This window comes from Mercenaria mercenaria, chromosome 15 (assembly GCF_021730395.1).
Source record: "Mercenaria mercenaria strain notata chromosome 15, MADL_Memer_1, whole genome shotgun sequence".
Lineage (NCBI taxonomy): Eukaryota > Metazoa > Mollusca > Bivalvia > Venerida > Veneridae > Mercenaria > Mercenaria mercenaria.
Genome location: NC_069375.1, coordinates 36,250,712 through 36,269,264, shown reverse-complemented (window position 1 = coordinate 36,269,264; position 18,553 = coordinate 36,250,712). Strand labels below are relative to the sequence as shown.

Sequence of the window (18,553 nt, the reverse complement as noted above, 5' to 3'; positions counted from 1 at the left end):
CTATAAACAGAAAATTCAGCAACAAAATTATTAAGGGGTAGACATCTAAAAAAATATATAATGTATATCAAAATTTAAAATTTTGAATTCTCAAAACCCGTAGGCTGCAGTTTTTTCCCTCGGAAACTTCTTTTAAATTTTTTTTTTTAAAAGATCTGTTTTCCCCTACGGATTTCCCATAAAGAAAGAATTGTACTGCACTAAATTTTCCGTGGGAAAAACCCGGGGATTAAAAATTGCCGACTAGTTTTGAATGATTGGGCTATAAATACCCAAAACAGGTGGGATTAGCAGTGAGGGTTATGTTTGACAAGGGCGATACCCCAAAATTAAAAAAATTTTAAATTTATAAGAGGGAAAATAAATTTACTTTTTATTAAAAAAAAAACACACGTTAACATCACTTTTGATTTCTTCTAGTACAGACCAAAAATTTTTTTTACCATTTTACCCCCTTCCCCCCCATCTTATAGAAATTTAAAACAATTTTTTAAACAAACCCAAAACCCGCGAAAAAAAGTCTGGTTTTAAATTAAACATGTAATTAAAACCCCAAAGGGAAGATTTGCCCCTGGCTTTTGGACTTTGTTAGTTTCCCCAAATTTAAATAGTTTTTAAAAAAACTTTTGCAAATTTCGCTTTTTTTATCATCTAAAAAATTTCAAAAAAGTTTGGCCAAATAAGCCATCTCAAACGTTTTCCCTGGTTTCCTTTTTGATTTTTATATTAAAAGATGTTTTTTGAAAGTGAAAGCACAAGTCGTTTTGTGGATGACTTGGTCTTTTTTGATAATTTTCCAAAATTGTTTAAAGAAAAAAAACACTGTTTAAAAAGTGAGTCGTCCCAAAACAAAGGGAAATTTTGGTTTCCCTTTTTGCCATTATCCAAATTTTGGGGCCCCCCAAATTTCACATGAGTTTTCCCCCCCTGTGGTGAAAAATAGCATCTACGGCCCGGAAAAAGACATGCTTTACCCAATCTCACGGGGTTGGGCAAGTCTGCCTAAGGTCTGAAATACCGTATACAAATAATAAACCAGATGCAATGCCAGACTAAACAGTATGAACAAACATTTTCAAAACACATGAATCAATGCAATTCATGAAACAAAGACCGGATATGTTAATAAAGTCTGTCATTCTTGAACATTTTACGAAGTCGAATGTGATATAGTTATTAGTAACCTCTGTTTCACTACATTTTAAAAACCAAACGAGAAGTGGAAAAGAAAAAATCTTGCTTTGCACTTAAAAGGTATTGTTTCTTAAGTTAATGTTTCTTAACTTAGTGTTTGTATTACTGTTATCTGACTGTAATACAGTATTGCCTCGTTTTACCAGAATATTCGATCTTTTATGCTGCTTTATTACTTTCAAAGTAGCATTGAACTCTATGTAACGCGTCTAGAGTGTGATTTTGTACACCTATCACAGATTAAAATGGAAAAAAATTCTCGAAGAAGACGTAAGATATACGAAATAGATTAAAACATTTCAGACATTTTTAGTGAATAAGTTTGACCAAATTTAGAGAAAGATTTATTCGCTGTAACTTACATGACATTTTTCGAGATACTCCCGTTGTTCTGCAGGGACTTTTTCTCTTAAATATACCGTGTCAACTGCACCTGGTGCAAGCCTGTAAATTATTGGTCGGTCGACATTTATGATATTCACATCACTTGAATAAACTGTAGTTTAAAATAACTATCAGACAATCTTCGTAACTTTTTGAGTATCAAATATTACTAGAATTAGTATTAATAATTATAATTAACCTAGAAAAGAAAACTCACGGTCACGGTATTCACACGGACCATTTGTATTCCCGACTGAAATAGAAAAAGTGGAAAACCATAGGTCGCCAAACACGACAGAAACGAAAATGTTGCAGGCTCGGTTTGATTGAGCCTGTGCATTAACGGCAGTGGAAATGCAAGATACCGTCCACGTCATCTAGCCACGGGTTGAACCGAACTCAACATTTACACATGTTAAAGTACCAGAATATAATTTAAAATTAATATTTTGTTATTAAGTGATTTGTAATATGAACAGGTTCTCTTTCTTATTTTTGATACACTGTGCCATTCTTTTCGATTTTTTTTTCTCTTGTCTTAGTTTATTCCGAAACAAATCTTTTCATAAATATACAGATTACGAAATATCTGTGTGTTCTTTTGGCAAGAGGTTAGTTGTCACCTATGATCCAAAGAAATGACTTCTTTGAAATACTTTGGGGAAAAAAAAGTTGAAAATGTAAATAACATATCTGTTTGTTATCATATAGACAAAGTAATCAGGATTAATCCAAAGTAAGCACCAATAAGTAAACTGCATCAATTTTTCTCCATTACACAAATATGGCCTTTTCCTTCCGGCATTAACACTTGGCAGTTATGAAAATAACAACGTTAATATGGTTACTCACGAGTTTACTCTTACACCGTGCTTGGCTTCGTCAATTGCTAAAGCTTTGGTAAGTGCTTTTACTCCTCCCTAAAATATAAGTTTCAGAGTTTCAGAGTTTTATCAGGTATTTTGCTATCTGTGTTCCTTTTTATATTTTTCTCTACATAATTCATTTTCTTCCAAATGCAATATATCGACAGATATATGGAAAACTTTGACTTCTAAAATCCTGTTATATTGAGAAAAGCTGTCTCCAGCTTGTGGAACTTATTATGGTGACCAGTCAGAATGCAACCTTACCAAATGTCACATTCTAAATTGGGCTCAGTTAGATGCCTTAATTGTTTACGGCTGTTTTCATCTGTTTTATTCAAAGCTTCTGGAAAAATTTACTTGTTTGAGTAAATTCTTGAGATTTTTGTTAAGTTGAATTTTGAAGAAAACATTTGAAACCACATGCTTGTACATGGTACTTTTTTTGCTTACAAAAATCAACATCGTCGTCATTCATTCTTCATTTGTCAAGTTAACATATTGGCCGATGGACGCAATGTACGTGTAAATATGACAAGTATTACGTTGTCTAAACTAAAATTTCTAAGACACTTATATCAAGAAAAAACGCATGGAAAAGGATGGAATACCTTTGTTGCACAATAAGTTGATACATTTTTCGCGGCAGAATTTGCAGCAGTACTAGATATATTTACAATGCAACCTTTTGATTTCCGTAGGTAAGGTAACGCATACTGAAATGTAAACAAATATGTGATAAATGATAGTAGCAGAAAAGATAGCAATCATAGCAAATATGAATATGTAAAACTTGGCACTAATAAAGACTAGAATTGTCTGAAATATTATTAACAGAACAGGGAAATTTCTATTTTTGAGTTTTAGGTCAAACAGGTAAGTGAACACATTTTTCAGAAGATAAATGTACTAGTTGCAACGAACGAATTTCAAACCTTGCTCATTGTAAAGTTACTGAGGAGATTTGTTTCTAGAAGCTCCCGGAAACTTTCAACAGAGAGTTCGTCAACAGAGTATGCTCCTTGCACTGTAAGAAACATATGAGTCGCGCCATGAGAAAACCAACATAGTGGGTTTGCGACCAGCATAGATCCAGACCAGCCTGCGCATCCATGCTATTCGCTTTCAAAGCCTATTGCAATTAGAGAAACTGTTAGCGAACGGCATGGATCCTGACCAGACTGCGCAGATACGCAGCTGGTCTGGATCCATGCTGGTCGCAAACCCACTATGTTGGTTTTCTCATGGCGCGGCTCAATTATTGTTTTATTTCAAAAGTGTAATGTGAAATAAGACTAATTTAGACCGGTAATATCTTGAAAATGAAGCATTTTACACATTGTCAAAGATGTTTATATATTATGTTTATCACTAAGCCGTATGACACTTCAAGGTCAAATGTATGTTCTGTCATACGGTTAACATTATTAGTCTTCCGCTAAAACATTATTAGCACGTTAACACATCCATTTCGAATTTCTATATCACTTCAGCGGTGGAAATTGACTGGCACTTGCAAAAAAAAAAAAGTTCCTTTAGTTGCCGTGTGTATGCACGAAACACAATGAAACATGTCAATGCTTGTACAATGAATGCAAGTGTCATTTTGATATGGCTTTTGATATGCAGTTCGCTAACAGTTTCTCTAATTGCAATAGGCTTTGAAAGCGAACAGCATGTATCCTGCGCAGGCTGGTCTGGATCCATGCTGGTCGCAAACGCACGTTGGTTTTCTCATGACGCGGCTCATATGAACTTCAGTATTTCAGGCCAATCCTTGAACTTGTCAATGATCTTCGTACAATCAGTATTTATTTCTAATCAAACTTCTATTATATTCTAGGGGACAAAATCCCGTTGAGGTCCTCTACTTCTATCAAAGCATCCAAATTATGACAATCATAAAACAACTACATGTATTTTTTTAAATATACATGTTACTGATACACCTATTTAATCTAATATGGCCTGTTTGTTTAAAATTCACATATATACTGATGAACCTGTTTAATCTAATATGGTCTATTTTAAAATTTAGCCGCATGAAACTAATATCAATTGGCTGTCGATCGAAAGAAGATGAATGTTAAATCCCACCAAATACTTGTGACAACTACGGTATAATGATGTAGTTATACACGATATAACTAAGGTAAAACTATGAGACTGTCTTGTAAGAAATTTGTCGACAGTGCGTTTGAAATACTACAAATTTACCATTGATATATGTGATGTGGGTGTAGTAGGGTTGACACATAATAAGTTTTGAAACACTTACGAGTTCCGACGTTGTTCACCAGACAGTCTGTACTGTTAGATCAATTGCTTTCTGCAAGAACATAGGAGTATATTTAGTGTAGTATTTTAGAATATGTATGTGTGAATCGTCAGAAATACCTATTGAAATGTATTTTAATTCTTACTGTATACAGTTGTACATCATAGTTTAGTTGAAAGGGTAAAGGAGTCGGGAAAGAAATCTTTATTTTATATCAATGCAATTTTCTTATAAATGTAATTTTTCATGGTCTCTTTATAGAAATCATGACAGACAACTTCATGCGCATGTGCCAAATCAAATATAAACTGAGCAGGTGATTACTTCTTTTCATTTTGTTTGTTTCTGAAAGTAAGAACAAATGCACAGCAAATTTTAGTCTTCAACACAATTATAAACCGTTTAAGCATCTTTTTGAACACGAAGTGTCTTTTTGTTTTGCCCCACAGTAGACAAAACAAAAGAATTTTCTATTTGATTATATTTAATTTTTTGTGGCTGCCGCCACCATTGTAAAAATGTATACTAAGTTTAATATAATTGTGGTTATTCCTCGTGAATAACCATATTTATTTTAGCGAAATAATGTTATATTACAGTCACTTCTTGACGCTTAATTGAGTTCAATTTAAACTGACGACTCCACATGACAGGTCGGGTATTCTCGGTGCTAACGGAAAGTGCCGATGTTTGTTTTTCATCACATGCACGCGGAATGACGTCACAGCTGCCTCTTTCAGCAAGGTCATAAATGGCGAACCCAAGAAAAATCTACATAAAACAAAAAATCCAAATTAATCAACGAAATGAGGGGTAGAGGTAGCAAAAAAAGATCGCAGACCCAAAACTCAACAACTCAGAATACTACAGCGAAAAGAAAAAAGGTGGATGAGAGCAGTCAGAATCAGCAATTTGTGATCGCCCTGTGTCCGTATCTCCGCTTTTAAAATCAAATGAGTCTTAAAATAACTGTCAATGGATGGATCCGTAAACCGATCAATAAACTCCGCCCCTTAGTTACTGTTGCTGCTTCACACAAGCTTCTTTCAAAATGGCGGATTAATGTACATTAGCGATTGACTCGCTAGAAAGTATTTCAGATGATATCTGTGTAAAATACTTACAAAAATGTGAACCAAAATGCACAAATATAGCTGTCAAGGAGGCTTAGTTGTTTTACTAAAGATTATGTACATGACATTAACTTATTAATGTTGACTCAGAAGAAACCACGGTAAAAGTTAGCGCCAAATGCTGGCGTTATCAAAGAAAAAAAAAACACTTTCCGTCTTTGCTAGATATTCCTGACAGGAAAAATATTGAGTCCTTATGCAAATACATGGTATAATTATAATCTTAATTATCTTTTTAAGCAATTACGTCTTAGATTACTATATAAATTATTTGATCAAAATAGTACGTCCACTTCTGTCATATAGAGACTGTAATTTCCACGCTATGCTTATACGATAAAGATATCAAACATCATGTCCAGTCACATATGTGTAAGTGATTTTTTACGTCAAGATAACATTTTCAACAGATAAAAAAAATCTATTAATTGGTTCAATAGCTTTATATTAACGTTGCGTAATACTCTACTGTTCTTATTTTACAAGTATGTTTTGCGATCGCGCTGCTGTTGCAACTGATTGTGGACCTGTCGATCACCGCTGTGATATCAATTAAGTTAATTATTCCCATTATATTATAATATACATTTGTAAAATACCACGCAGTTGTCTTAGAAATAAACATATGTCCATGCTTGGTGTATATTTCAGAACTAATTTTTGCGTGAAAACTTACAAAATTTTGAATATTTGGTAGTCATATTAATTCTATTGTTAGCGCGGCCGGGCATTGCTCGCATATCATAGGGCTGATTAAATCTTCTCCACAATTAAATTAAACAAATTTCCGACCAGCAAAGTTAAACAAATCTATCACAGCAACATGGCACAAGCCAAAAGGGACAAGAAACTTGCCGAAACCTATTAAAACCCTGTTTTTGTTTGACCGGTGGAAACAAGGGAAAAGAAAACCTGTGATCTTTTACTGACAGTTCATATAATTAAATATGTCTTTATTTGGCAAGCAAAATAAAAAATAAGAATGAAAAAAGAGAAAACAAACACATAAAATAAACCCATTTGCATTTATTGTATCACAGTAATTTAATGGAGTTATAAATAGTTTACGTTAGTCGGGAAGGTAAAATAAACATATGAAACAAAAAAAAACAGCGGGCCCTTTTAAACCCCATCGACATGTGCGTTATTTATTTTTTTTCAAATTGCATTTAAAAGCCCCAGGCACCATATCGGACCTGGGACAAAGAATATGGCCTTGTTTTTTTCCCCAAATGAGTTGAAAATGAAAAATATGTAATGAAATATGACCCCCTACAAAAGATAATATGTTTTACTGAAGGCCAGAATCTCGAGAATTGAGCATGCGAGCAATGGGTCACTTCCGGGCCGTTGTGAAATAATTCTCTAGACATTTGAACAAACTACCCGTCACTATTACACATGTACATTACCTACAAAATGAGACCGACCCCAATCTCTACCCCTTTTCCGTTTATGAAATATTATCAGAAACGAATGACTTTCTGCTGTAAGTTTCTGGTAGATAAAATGGGCACAACGAAACGGTACGAATTTACGGACTAAAAGATGTTTGTCAGCCTAGCAAGGGTCAAATTCATTTGCCTAATATACAAGTATTACTAAATACGTAAATCATGGCCACTCACCACCGTCCAGTAGCATCACTATACGTGATATTTACTTTTTTATTTTCCGTCGGTCTTTCAATTGTATTCTCCGCCATTGAAACCGATACGATAATATCCGAGTAATTTTGCACGAAACGTTGAGATTCTGTCGGAGGTGTGTCGCTATTGGCCAATCAGAAATTGCGTTTAAAAATACCTTATGAATTCTGTTCAATGGCGTAGCATTCAGTTGAAAGACCGTGGAAAAATTTGAAACTCCAATATCGCGTGTTTGAGATGCAACTGACGATTGTGAATGGCCTAGTTTATGTATTTATTTATACTATTTAGTATTTTTTATTGAATTTGAGCGTACTCGGCGGACAACCATACTTTAGTCTATGTTTACGTACTGATTCTTTGTGCCGCATTTTTATCTACCAGGGACTTTCAGCAGGAAATCACTCGTTTCCTGATAGATATTTCATGAACGGGAAGGGCTAGAGACTTGGGGTCGGTTTCATTTTGTAGCTAAATGTATACAGGAAAAAGTGATAGGTAGTTTGTTTAATTGTCTGAAGAACTTATTTCACAACGGCCCGGGAAGTAAACCCATTGCTTGCAGGCTCGATTCTCGAGATTCTGGCCTTCAGTAGACATATGTATCATTTGTAGGGGGTCATATTTCATTACATATTTTTCATTTTTAACTCATTTAGGATGAAAAACAAGGCCATATTCTTTGTCCCAGGTCCGATACTGGTGCCTGTGTTAAAAGCAAGTACAGGAAAATCGGTTTAAACTTATCAATTGTCAGACTTCCTTGAATAAAACGGAATGGTGTCGAAACAGGGGATACTGTTGTCATACTTGCTGTCTACAAATATGAAAGACATAACATCATAAATAATTAGAAAGCATTAAAATTCACTCCCGAATATTTATCTTTATGCTCCTGATTTAATGTCTGATTAATAAAAGCTTACGTTTTATCCTTGAAATAAAGTTAATGTGCCGTGCACTGTCCAGATCTTATCTATATGTTTGAAAAATGATTTTGGCATTCTATGTAAAATTAATGTACATGTATATGTTTTGACTTTATTTATGACTCGTTCAATGTGCGCTCTATGTTTAACATTTTTCTGTGTAAGAAGACTGGTCGCTTAATTCAACATTTTTATGCAGTATAGTTAACATACAGCCAAATGCGAAAATATAGATCATACTTTTAATTGCGAGAATATATTGCTGATGAAGGTTAGCTGTTACCTACATATGAAATAAGATATAATGACGTTATATATTTAATGTCTTGAAGTTGAACTGAATAATTCTGCGATCGGCCTAAATTAAAAATAAAGTGAGCAAATTCATATTAAAATTCCTATCACAGACAAATAGTAAAGAGAGACAAACGATTCATGATGTATTATGTATGCTATTATATTATACCATGCACATGAGTGACACACACACAGCAGTTTCAATATAAAGTTTATTAGAATTACATTAGAGCAGATTGCTTATTGATCCGTTTAACGTTCAACGCTTACATTTTTCTAAATCGGCCTTTGATTTACAGAAAAAATAAATCTTCCCCCTTCTAGCCTTTCCGGGTACCGCTCGTCGGCATTACATATTCCTAACGCACACCTCAACGCCACTTCCTTCGAAATAAAAAATGTCTCAAACTTAAAAGAATAAGTCATGCAGTAACGGTTTCTAAGTGAAAGCTTGTGGGAAGCAATGGCTGGTTAGCAACAAGGTAAGTGCACTGAATAATCCGCGTTATCTTATTGGTCAATATCATAGATAACAATTAGTTTGATTGACAGCCCGGACCCATCCATTCTTATCACATTCCTAAAACAAACACACTGAAAATAGTTCTAGACTTTCCAGAAAAACAATTATTTTTACAACGTGCAGGTATGCAGTGCTAACAGGTATGCCTTAAAACCATTTTAATGTTAACCCAGCGACTAAAACAACATAAACTGAAGTTCATGTTTTAATTAAAACAACCAAGTGTATGAAAACAAATATGCAAATTTATGGTCACGTGAACAAAAGATGACCTCATGTCACCTGAACTGGAGTAATGATATTAGGGAGTAGTTGTTACTTATCATCGTAACATACCATAGTACTGTCCCAGAGGTCACGTAGCTAATGACGTAGAAAAAAGGTGAAAACCCACAGGTCGCCCAAAATGATGAAAATAAAAATGTTACAGGCTCGCTCTGACTAAGCCAGTCCAAGTAAGGTACTACTGTTTTATCAAATTATATGTTCGTGAAAATGGTCCCGTAAACGAACCTGCAGCGATGAAAATGATCATTGCCTTTCTGAAACGGCAATCTGTAGCAAGTCATCGGATAACAGATTTGATCAACTTAAAAATTAGGAGATCTAACTAAATTTTAAACTGTAATTTCCCGTGAAATATTTGCTATTATAATGTATCTGTCGTCACATTATTCTAAACAACTGTTGATAAATGTAAAATAAACTCATTAACTCTTACTGCAACAGTGTTGCTCCGATCAAAATTATTCAACTAAATTTAGTTTTATACTTTAGTACTCTTAGAAGATTTCCCGTTCGAGAACACATATATCATAAATGTGCATCTGTTATCATACCTTAACTTCGTCCTCTTTTGTGACGTCACAGTGTATATACTTTATCTCGCCTGGTCCTTTTGGTATCATTGTAGCCCCAAGTTCGTCTGTAAAAACAATCTTAATAATAATAAATAATATTTTCCATAACAATTAGTTCTCGCAAAACAGAAAATATAGAGTGAATAAATACACGTACTATTGCCCAACGATAATGTGATATTTACATAGATATTTATGAAGTATAGGGAGTTTAACGTTTTAATAACTTGTCAAAATCTATATATCTTAAGTTTTCCTACCATAACAAATAAGCTCATGGGTAAAGCATACTGATTATGAACAGATCTTTTGTAGTCAGACCTCACCGACGGCAAATATTTGTTTTGTTTTTGCATCAAACATGTTTAGATTCATTAGAGAGTTCACAATTTCCTCTATGTCACAAGCAAACAGAAATTTCCGATTCTGATATTGTTGGTATCAAATATCAAATATGATATTCGTTAAATATAACAAACATATACAAACAGGGATTGAATAATGGAAATATATCAAATATAAAGTAATGACTTGCTACAACAGTAAATGATATCTGCTTTTAACGCGACTGAGTTGTTGAGCCATACCCATACCGGGCCTTTAAAATAAAAGAAATACAGAAATACTGATATAAACTTTTATCACTTATCATGAAATGGACACGTTCTCATGTTTGTTCGGCAATCATCATGCTATCATTAGGGTATAGTACCGTCTAATCAGTCAAAATATATCACTAACATCAGCTGTATTGACATTTTACGGTGATACATGGTAAACAGAACAGGGTCGAAGATTATAATGTTATTTTAAGAATCGTTCGGCTTTATATTACTTCACATAAAAACATCAAAACACCCAACCTTCCATATTATTTTTATTTAAAGACAAAAATAAATACCTTTAATATCAAAAATAACTACTTTACCACCATTTTCAACTGAAAAATAAAATACCCAAATTAAACATGGCATGTGTAATGTATCATAAAGAATTAAATAATTGTTCCAAGTTTTTTATGTATACATTATACTGAAAAAAGGTATGTAATCATAAGAAGCATTTTCCAACCACAGCTGAAAATAATCAAGATTCATGATACTATAATTCAACAACAATAATTGAGGCGTGACTTATCCGCTATCCTCGGCGTTTACCCCAGTATTGTTATGAGCTAAAAGTACAGACACGCCTCGATGCATAAAGTTGATCTATAACTCATACAGTTTACGTTTTCTCAAGCATGATTAACAACTTTTTGAAAGAGCGTTTATTCCCTGCTCATGTATATGTATATTATTGTACGTAAAGTGATGGCTTAATTATTCTAAACTCACATCTTCCTGATATAAGTAAGTATTACCCAAAACATCAACACAGCCTCTTCCAACACCTTGACAGCCACCGGTTACTATGGCGACATTATCTTGAAAGCGCAGTGACGTCATACTAAAAATATAATGCCGGAATTTAAACTGCTTTGGGAGAAAAGGTTGTTAAAACAGTCTAGTTTTATACACGTACATTAACGTCCATCTTAAAATGTTAAACGGACATGTGCTATGAGGTGATATGACAAAATGGTGTTACAATTAATTCATACATTATGAACTGATTATTAGGCTCGCAGAATAATTTTCTAGACGTCTATGCACTCCTTAATTATTCCGCGAGAATGTAACCTCTTAGCCATGTTTTAATACACTGTACATTTTAAAACACGTTCATTCTGACGTCATGTCGACATACCATTTGGCACCATATACGCACTAAGAAATATTGTTTCCTGTTTCATCCACCTTTTCTTTACATTAAATAGTTTATACATATTCGAATTGAAATAAATATATATATATATATTTATAGCAGAACCATGTTTTCATATACTTTAATAAATATGTAAACAGTCCAAATGCATATGTGTATCACATGACACAAGCTGTCGCTGTCTTACAGTTTCTTGCCGCTATGCACGGGAGGGGATCCAACATATGTATTCCCAATGGGCACCGCTTAAAATCATATGTTGTGCTTCCGGCAGTACATATGTGGTAAACATTTCGCAGAAAAATACGTGACATTTTTATTTGTGATTGAATATTGTGAAAATGACATTGTTTTGCCAAAAAATCGCGATGCAGTGCAACCGAGTATACATTATCTAGCATGTAAGTGCATTTACCTTACCTGTATTTGTAGAAATGACGGAGAAAAACGTATCCTCCGTGAAGCGGTATAACTAAAAAATAGCAACATTTTTATCAACAGGTGGAAATATGTTGTTTAATTGCCCTGCGCCTGCTCAATTTTGCCCTCGCAACCTTCCGTATGCTAAACCCCATCCAGAGGAAAACATATTTGGCGATCACTTTGCTAGAAAAATATTTTTGGGCGAAAAACCGAATGGGATACATTTGTTGTGCATGGGCTACATATTTGGTGCATTAGATTTTTTAGAACTCCACAGATCTTGAGCTTAAATGGTACCTGGATAAAGAAACGAACAGGAAATACGTGCCAAGTATATGTCACATAAGTCCAAAAATTATATACATTTGTATGAAAGGGATAACTTATAAACGAGCACAACTTTAAGCTTATATTAGATGTTGTAGAACATTTCCACCTAGGAGTCAACGCATCTCTCCTAAATCCGAAGGCGTTAGTGTGTTGCTTATGTGTGTTGACCTGTGAATGTCGGAAATATGCATGTATAGTTTGGTGTATAGTATATTAGTTGCCGATACGGTCTGCGTAATTATATGTTCTTGAACCTAGTGTTCTTTTCATGTTTGCTTTATCCGTTCATGTGCGCCTCTATATATATCTTCGGCGGTATTTTGCATCGTTAACTGTGGAAATTGTCTGTCCGTGAACTGAGTTATAGAGCAAAATATCTGTGTCGGGCAACGGGCTCAAAAATAAAATGTAATAAATACCTTCCGGTCAGGGTGTTTCAGGAGCTATTTTGGTTTGCCCGATACAGAACTACTGACCCAGCCTCTCCACTACATGTACATATGATATTGTGGACCTGGCACTTACTTGTGTAAAACTACGTTGTTACATGTATACCGCAACTCAACATTCTAGGCCTATCATAGTTTGTGGAAATATAGGAGGGAGGATATACTGCAAGGTACTCGGTCATATAATCAGAACATAGCTGCGTCTGGTAGGTAACTTAATCAAATTAAGGGCCCAGGACATATTTCATAATTTAATGACCATGCTCAGTTATATTCACACAATTTTTGACCAAGTACCTTGAAGTATATCCTCCCTCCTATACTGCCACAAACTATATAGGTCTAGCTTGCGAAGTTACTGTGTAGTTCAAAACAAGTAAGTGCCAGGTTCACAATATATTATGTATTGGAGCGGCCGGGCCAATAGTTCTGTATCGGGCAAACCAAAATTACCTCCTGAATTGAAATCCCAGACCCTAAAGTATTTTTTACATTTTATTTTCGAGTCCGTTGCCCGAGACGCAGATATTTGACTCTATAACTCAGTTCACGTACATGATTCCTAGACAGACAATTTCCACAGTTAACGATGCAAAATACCACCGAAGATATATATAGAGGCGCACATGAACGAGTAAAACAAACACGAAAAGAACACTAGGTTCAATAACATATACATTTGTAATTACGCAGACCTTATCGGCAGCTAATATGCTATACACCAAACTATACAAGCATATTTCCGACATTCACAGGTCAACACACATAAGCAACACATAAACCCCTTCGGATTTAGGAGAGATGCGTTGACTCCTTAGTGGAAATGTTCTACAGCATCATATGTAAGCTTAAAGCTGTGCTCGTTTCTAATATGTTATCCCTTTAATATACATGTATATAATTTTTGGAACAATGTGACATATACTTGGCACGTATTTCCAGTTCGTGTTTTTATCCAGATACCATTTAAGCTTAAGATCTGTGGAGTTCCTAAAAGTCTAATGCACCACATATGTAGCCCATGCACAACATATGTATCCCATTCGGGTTTTCGCCCAAAAACATTTTTGCTAGCAAAGTGATCACCATAATTTTCTTTTTCTGGGTGGGGTTTTGCATATGGAAGGTTTCGATGGCAAAATTTAAGCAAGCGCAGGGCAATTACAACATATTTCCATCTGTTGATAAAAATGTTGCTAATTTTCAGTCATACCGCTTCACGGAGGATAAGTTTTTCTCTGTCATTTCTACAAATACAGGTAAGGTACATGCACTTACGTGCTAGTTAATGTATACTCGGTTGCACTGCATCGCGATTTTGTAGCAAAAACAATGTCATTTCCGCAAAATTCAATCACAAATAAAAACCTCACCTGTTTTTCTGCGAATTTTTTACCACATATGTACTACCGGAAGCACAACATATGAATTTAAGCGGTGCCCATTTGGGAATACATATGTTGGACCCCCTCCCGTGCTATGGATGTTAACTCCGTTTGGGATGTAAAATTCATTAATGCGACTGGTGACAAGATGAAAAAGGGCAGAACACTAAACATTCAGTGGGTCTCGGAATATATAATCTTAAGATACGTAGCAATGAACTAGATGCAGATCAATGTATAAATATTAAATACAACATTCGTAAAGCATATAAAGTTGCAAATAATTAGTACAATAAGACTTACTAAAATATATAAAAGGCAACGTTTCATATTTTCACAAGTTATAAATGTTTATAACTACATCTTATATTAATTTATCTCTGTAATCAACTTTAGTATCATTAATTATCGTTTTTATATTGAAAAGTTGTTAATGTTTGTACCAAAAAAATGTCAACCAATGACACATAAATGTTTCAAACTAAATTAAATTTAAAATATAGTTAAAGTTGACTTTAAACAGCTCTAGTTCTTGGTATTTCAAACCAATATTTTGATTTGACCTGTAACTTACAAAACAAAGAGTGCTGACAACTCGAAGCAATGTTTAATCCCTGAGCGATTTTGTGATACACGGTGCCAACACAACAGTACTATACTACGTAACGCGGAGAACTTTAAATATTCGTTCGAACCTGTTCGCCATTTACAACGTGTGTCAAAACAGTAATGCATTCGTTATTGTAACATCATTAATGCCATAAACAACAAACTCATGAATTAACAATGGTTCACTACTTGACTTCGCCGATTGAAACAAAGTTTACAAAATGTACAACGATGCGAAGTATTTATATCTCGATATTATCAAGTGTAAAATATACACACAGATGAAAAATGTGTACTTACATGCAATAACCGTAACTTAAATCCTTACCTTTTAAGACCAAGTTTTACATGCGAGTTACATAGATTTTTGGCATTTCAAGGTGCATTGTAATATTATCTCATATCATTGGCCCATTTCGAGATCGTAGATAACAACCGCAGGTAAATGTAGATATAATGCATGGAATTTTTTTTGTGTGTTAAAATATCTAAAAAATAGCGAGTGATAGATTGGTCGGTACCCAAGCCCAGCTTGGCGAGGGCACCAACGTATCCCAAGGGATTCCGCAAATTATTAATACAAATGAATATTTTAATGTATATACAACAGTTAAGTAAAGATATAGTTGTAATATAGTTAGAATAGCAAGAGAAATATATATACAGTAGGGTAAATGTGATACTGTATTTGTAATGTAAATACAAATAATATATATATTGTTGATTGTATAAAATTAATGCTAACTCAAACCGTCTCATACTTTGCTCATATTATATGTTTAACTATACCGCCATACACAATTATATGTTATGACGATGAACTTGTATATAAGTCTATGTCTAATAAACTATTGAATTGAATTGGCATAAACCTAGTGGCATACCGAGTCAAGGTGGATAATACGTGATGTAAAATGTGGAGATTCTAACTTAAATACAGTCCGCATTATAAACCCCCAGACTGACAGCCGGACGGGCAACACAAAAACAATATGCTTCCGCTTTTGGCAGAGGGCAAAAAGGAAACAGTTTCAGATAGAGGTCAGACGTTTTGGCCACAGACGTTTTGGCCCGGACGTTTTGGTCTAGGATGTTTTGGCCAAGAAAATTTTTGTTTTGAGGTAGGATGTTTTGGCCAAAAAAGATTTATTTCCATAATATGCAAAATATGATCTGGATATTAATATGTTATCATATGTTAAAGTATAATTGATCTTTTTTTTTTCAGAAAAATAAATTTAATTTCATAAATCTTTTGGCGTGTTGAAATGAATAATACGTTCTTTTGAATGTGTTTTCATTACGCGATATCAAATTTCTATACCTGTAGGTTTCAAAATGTAACACCAAATATAAAAAAGTGTGTTAGTAATATGTGATTTCCTTCTGAACACAATTTCACTCTCGCGATGATACACCCTTGAAAATTATTATAACGACAGTTTTATGCAAGAAAGAGTCTTCTTGCACGTTTTACATACTTATATAGTGCCTTTTACAGCAATTTCACAGGCAATAAGTGGCTTTGTATGAGGGATGTTCATAATATTATGCAGTATTCAGTAAACTTCCAAATCGTTTACAAACACTCACACTTGACACGACTGCACATTTTGACATGTTATATTCACTTTTTTTTTAATGCAACAGCGTTGCATTCTTTTTGATATACAAGGAGATCAAAAATCTTTACCAATATATATTTCTTCTTTATATTGACTCTGAAACCCCCTTTTCATGGGCTCATTTAAGATATTCAGACGATTCTATAAAAAAGCATTCTATAGTAAAGAGGTTTCTTTTGAATGAAAGTAACTACTGAAACCAGTATATACTGACATACACAACTGAAATTACAAATTAGAAATATGATTCAAATGACTGAACAAGATCTCTTAAAATGTTTACAAAATGAGAAGCAATAAGATTTAATATTATTATAAATTCAAAGAGGCTTATGGTCCCCTGAATGACCGATGTTGTTTCTGGAAGCAGCGTTAATAGAAGTGGTTCTGTTGTCGCACGAATCATGTAATCTATATGTAAATTGATTAATAACTAAAAACACAGATTATACAACTTATACAACTTCCAGTACAAATGAATGAGAGACATTTCACAATGTAGTGTACAGACTGTCAGTTTCTTAAAATTAACAATCATAGTAATTGTGATATTTTGAAGAACCTGATAAAAAACAAAGACAAATATCAAACAGGGAATGAATGCCATGCACCAAAAACGCAGCCTCCTCAAAACGAAACCCACATACCATATCAATAGGAAGATGTCAGAGATACGGTTACCTATGGTAATTTTTAGTGAAATGAATGATGCTTTTATCTAACAAAGGTATTCCTGACTTCAAAACAAAATGCAGTTTATTGACATTAAAGAAGATATTGTTTTAAGTTACAAATTTATCTATCTACTGTTATTACATGTACATGTCATTTAAATATGACTGTAACCCTATATGTAAAGCTTGATTTATATATTTACTAATGTTCAATACATTTGATGAGGATTTTACACATTTGAAGTAAATATCTACAGATAAAATATTTTACTGAAAAATGGGTATAGGATATCTTTAATAAGTCATTATTTTGATACTTCATGTTATAAAGCTATCTAAAATTGTATTATCAGCAGTATCAGTGTTGGTGTAAGGATCAACAGAAAAGGGTTGTTGAGCTTTTTGTCAGATAAACGTTTCAGTTGTTTTTAACAATTAACCCTTATCATGCTGGGCACGATTGATTCTGCCTTTGCTACCAGTGTTGATTATAATCAGCCTGCACATCTGTGCAGCCTGATCATGATCTACACTGTTCGCTACTCAATCAGTTTCCTTTTTGATGAGCATCCTTTTCCCCATAATCAAACTTAAGTGAGATTTTATATATACTTTCTGTATAGAATGTGCTAGAGAGTGAACATGATTAGATACAGCATTTTGATTATGCCGATGACATATAATTGTAGACATATTATTAGTCCGACTTAATCCGTATAAATATTTGACAAAACTGGTATGGTTTTACATATTCTTTTGAAAGGTAACAATGCACGTACAATGTAGAAATAAATTTTACCCTGCTTTTACACATATCCAGAATTTTCTTAAACAATGTTAAATGCTATCATATAAGTGTTGCAAATAAAAAAGATTTTCGAGACTGATTTGAAAATTTTGGACCTCACTAAAATTTTCATATTGGGAGTCTATGGGAAAATCAAAACTTTTTTTTACATTTTTTTACATTTTTTTACAATATACTTCTTCTTCTAGTCGTTCGCGACTACACTGTCAGACCAGTACCCTCGATGAAACTTGTGGTTTGCCGCAGATTCTCACTGTATACAGATTCTGGTGGATTGAGGTATCTATCCTGGTCATGCTTTTTACATCTCTGAAGTATATCTCCCCCTGATCTTCTTCACCACATGGACAAGTTGGCGATGATGCCAGTC

General features: G+C 34.0%; 1 protein-coding gene across 1 annotated transcript; it reads right to left on the bottom strand.

Moving 5' to 3' along the window:
• Window positions 1-970: 970 nt before the first annotated feature.
• Window positions 971-11,562, bottom strand: LOC123561131 (17-beta-hydroxysteroid dehydrogenase 14-like). The gene is made up of 9 exons (XM_045353337.2): window positions 11,477-11,562; window positions 11,015-11,053; window positions 10,093-10,178; window positions 4,723-4,773; window positions 3,380-3,471; window positions 3,056-3,160; window positions 2,431-2,498; window positions 1,557-1,638; window positions 971-1,009 (listed from the first exon to the last, which is right to left on the bottom strand). Exons 5-9 carry the CDS (start codon window positions 3,386-3,388, stop codon window positions 971-973), a joined length of 303 nt encoding a protein of 100 aa, XP_045209272.2. The 5' UTR covers window positions 3,389-3,471; window positions 4,723-4,773; window positions 10,093-10,178; window positions 11,015-11,053; window positions 11,477-11,562.
• Between the last annotated feature and the right edge of the window lie 6,991 nt (window positions 11,563-18,553).

Excerpts from the sequence above, each read along its gene's own strand:
- LOC123561131 (XM_045353337.2), bottom strand. Across the intron at positions 2,499-3,055 it reads CAACTTATTGTGCAACAAAG|GGAGGAGTAAAAGCACTTAC; the intron begins GTATTCCATCCT and ends CTTATATTTTAG. Across the intron at positions 1,010-1,556 it reads AGTATCTCGAAAAATGTCAT|ACCTTAGGCAGACTTGCCCA; the intron begins GTAAGTTACAGC and ends ACGGTATTTCAG.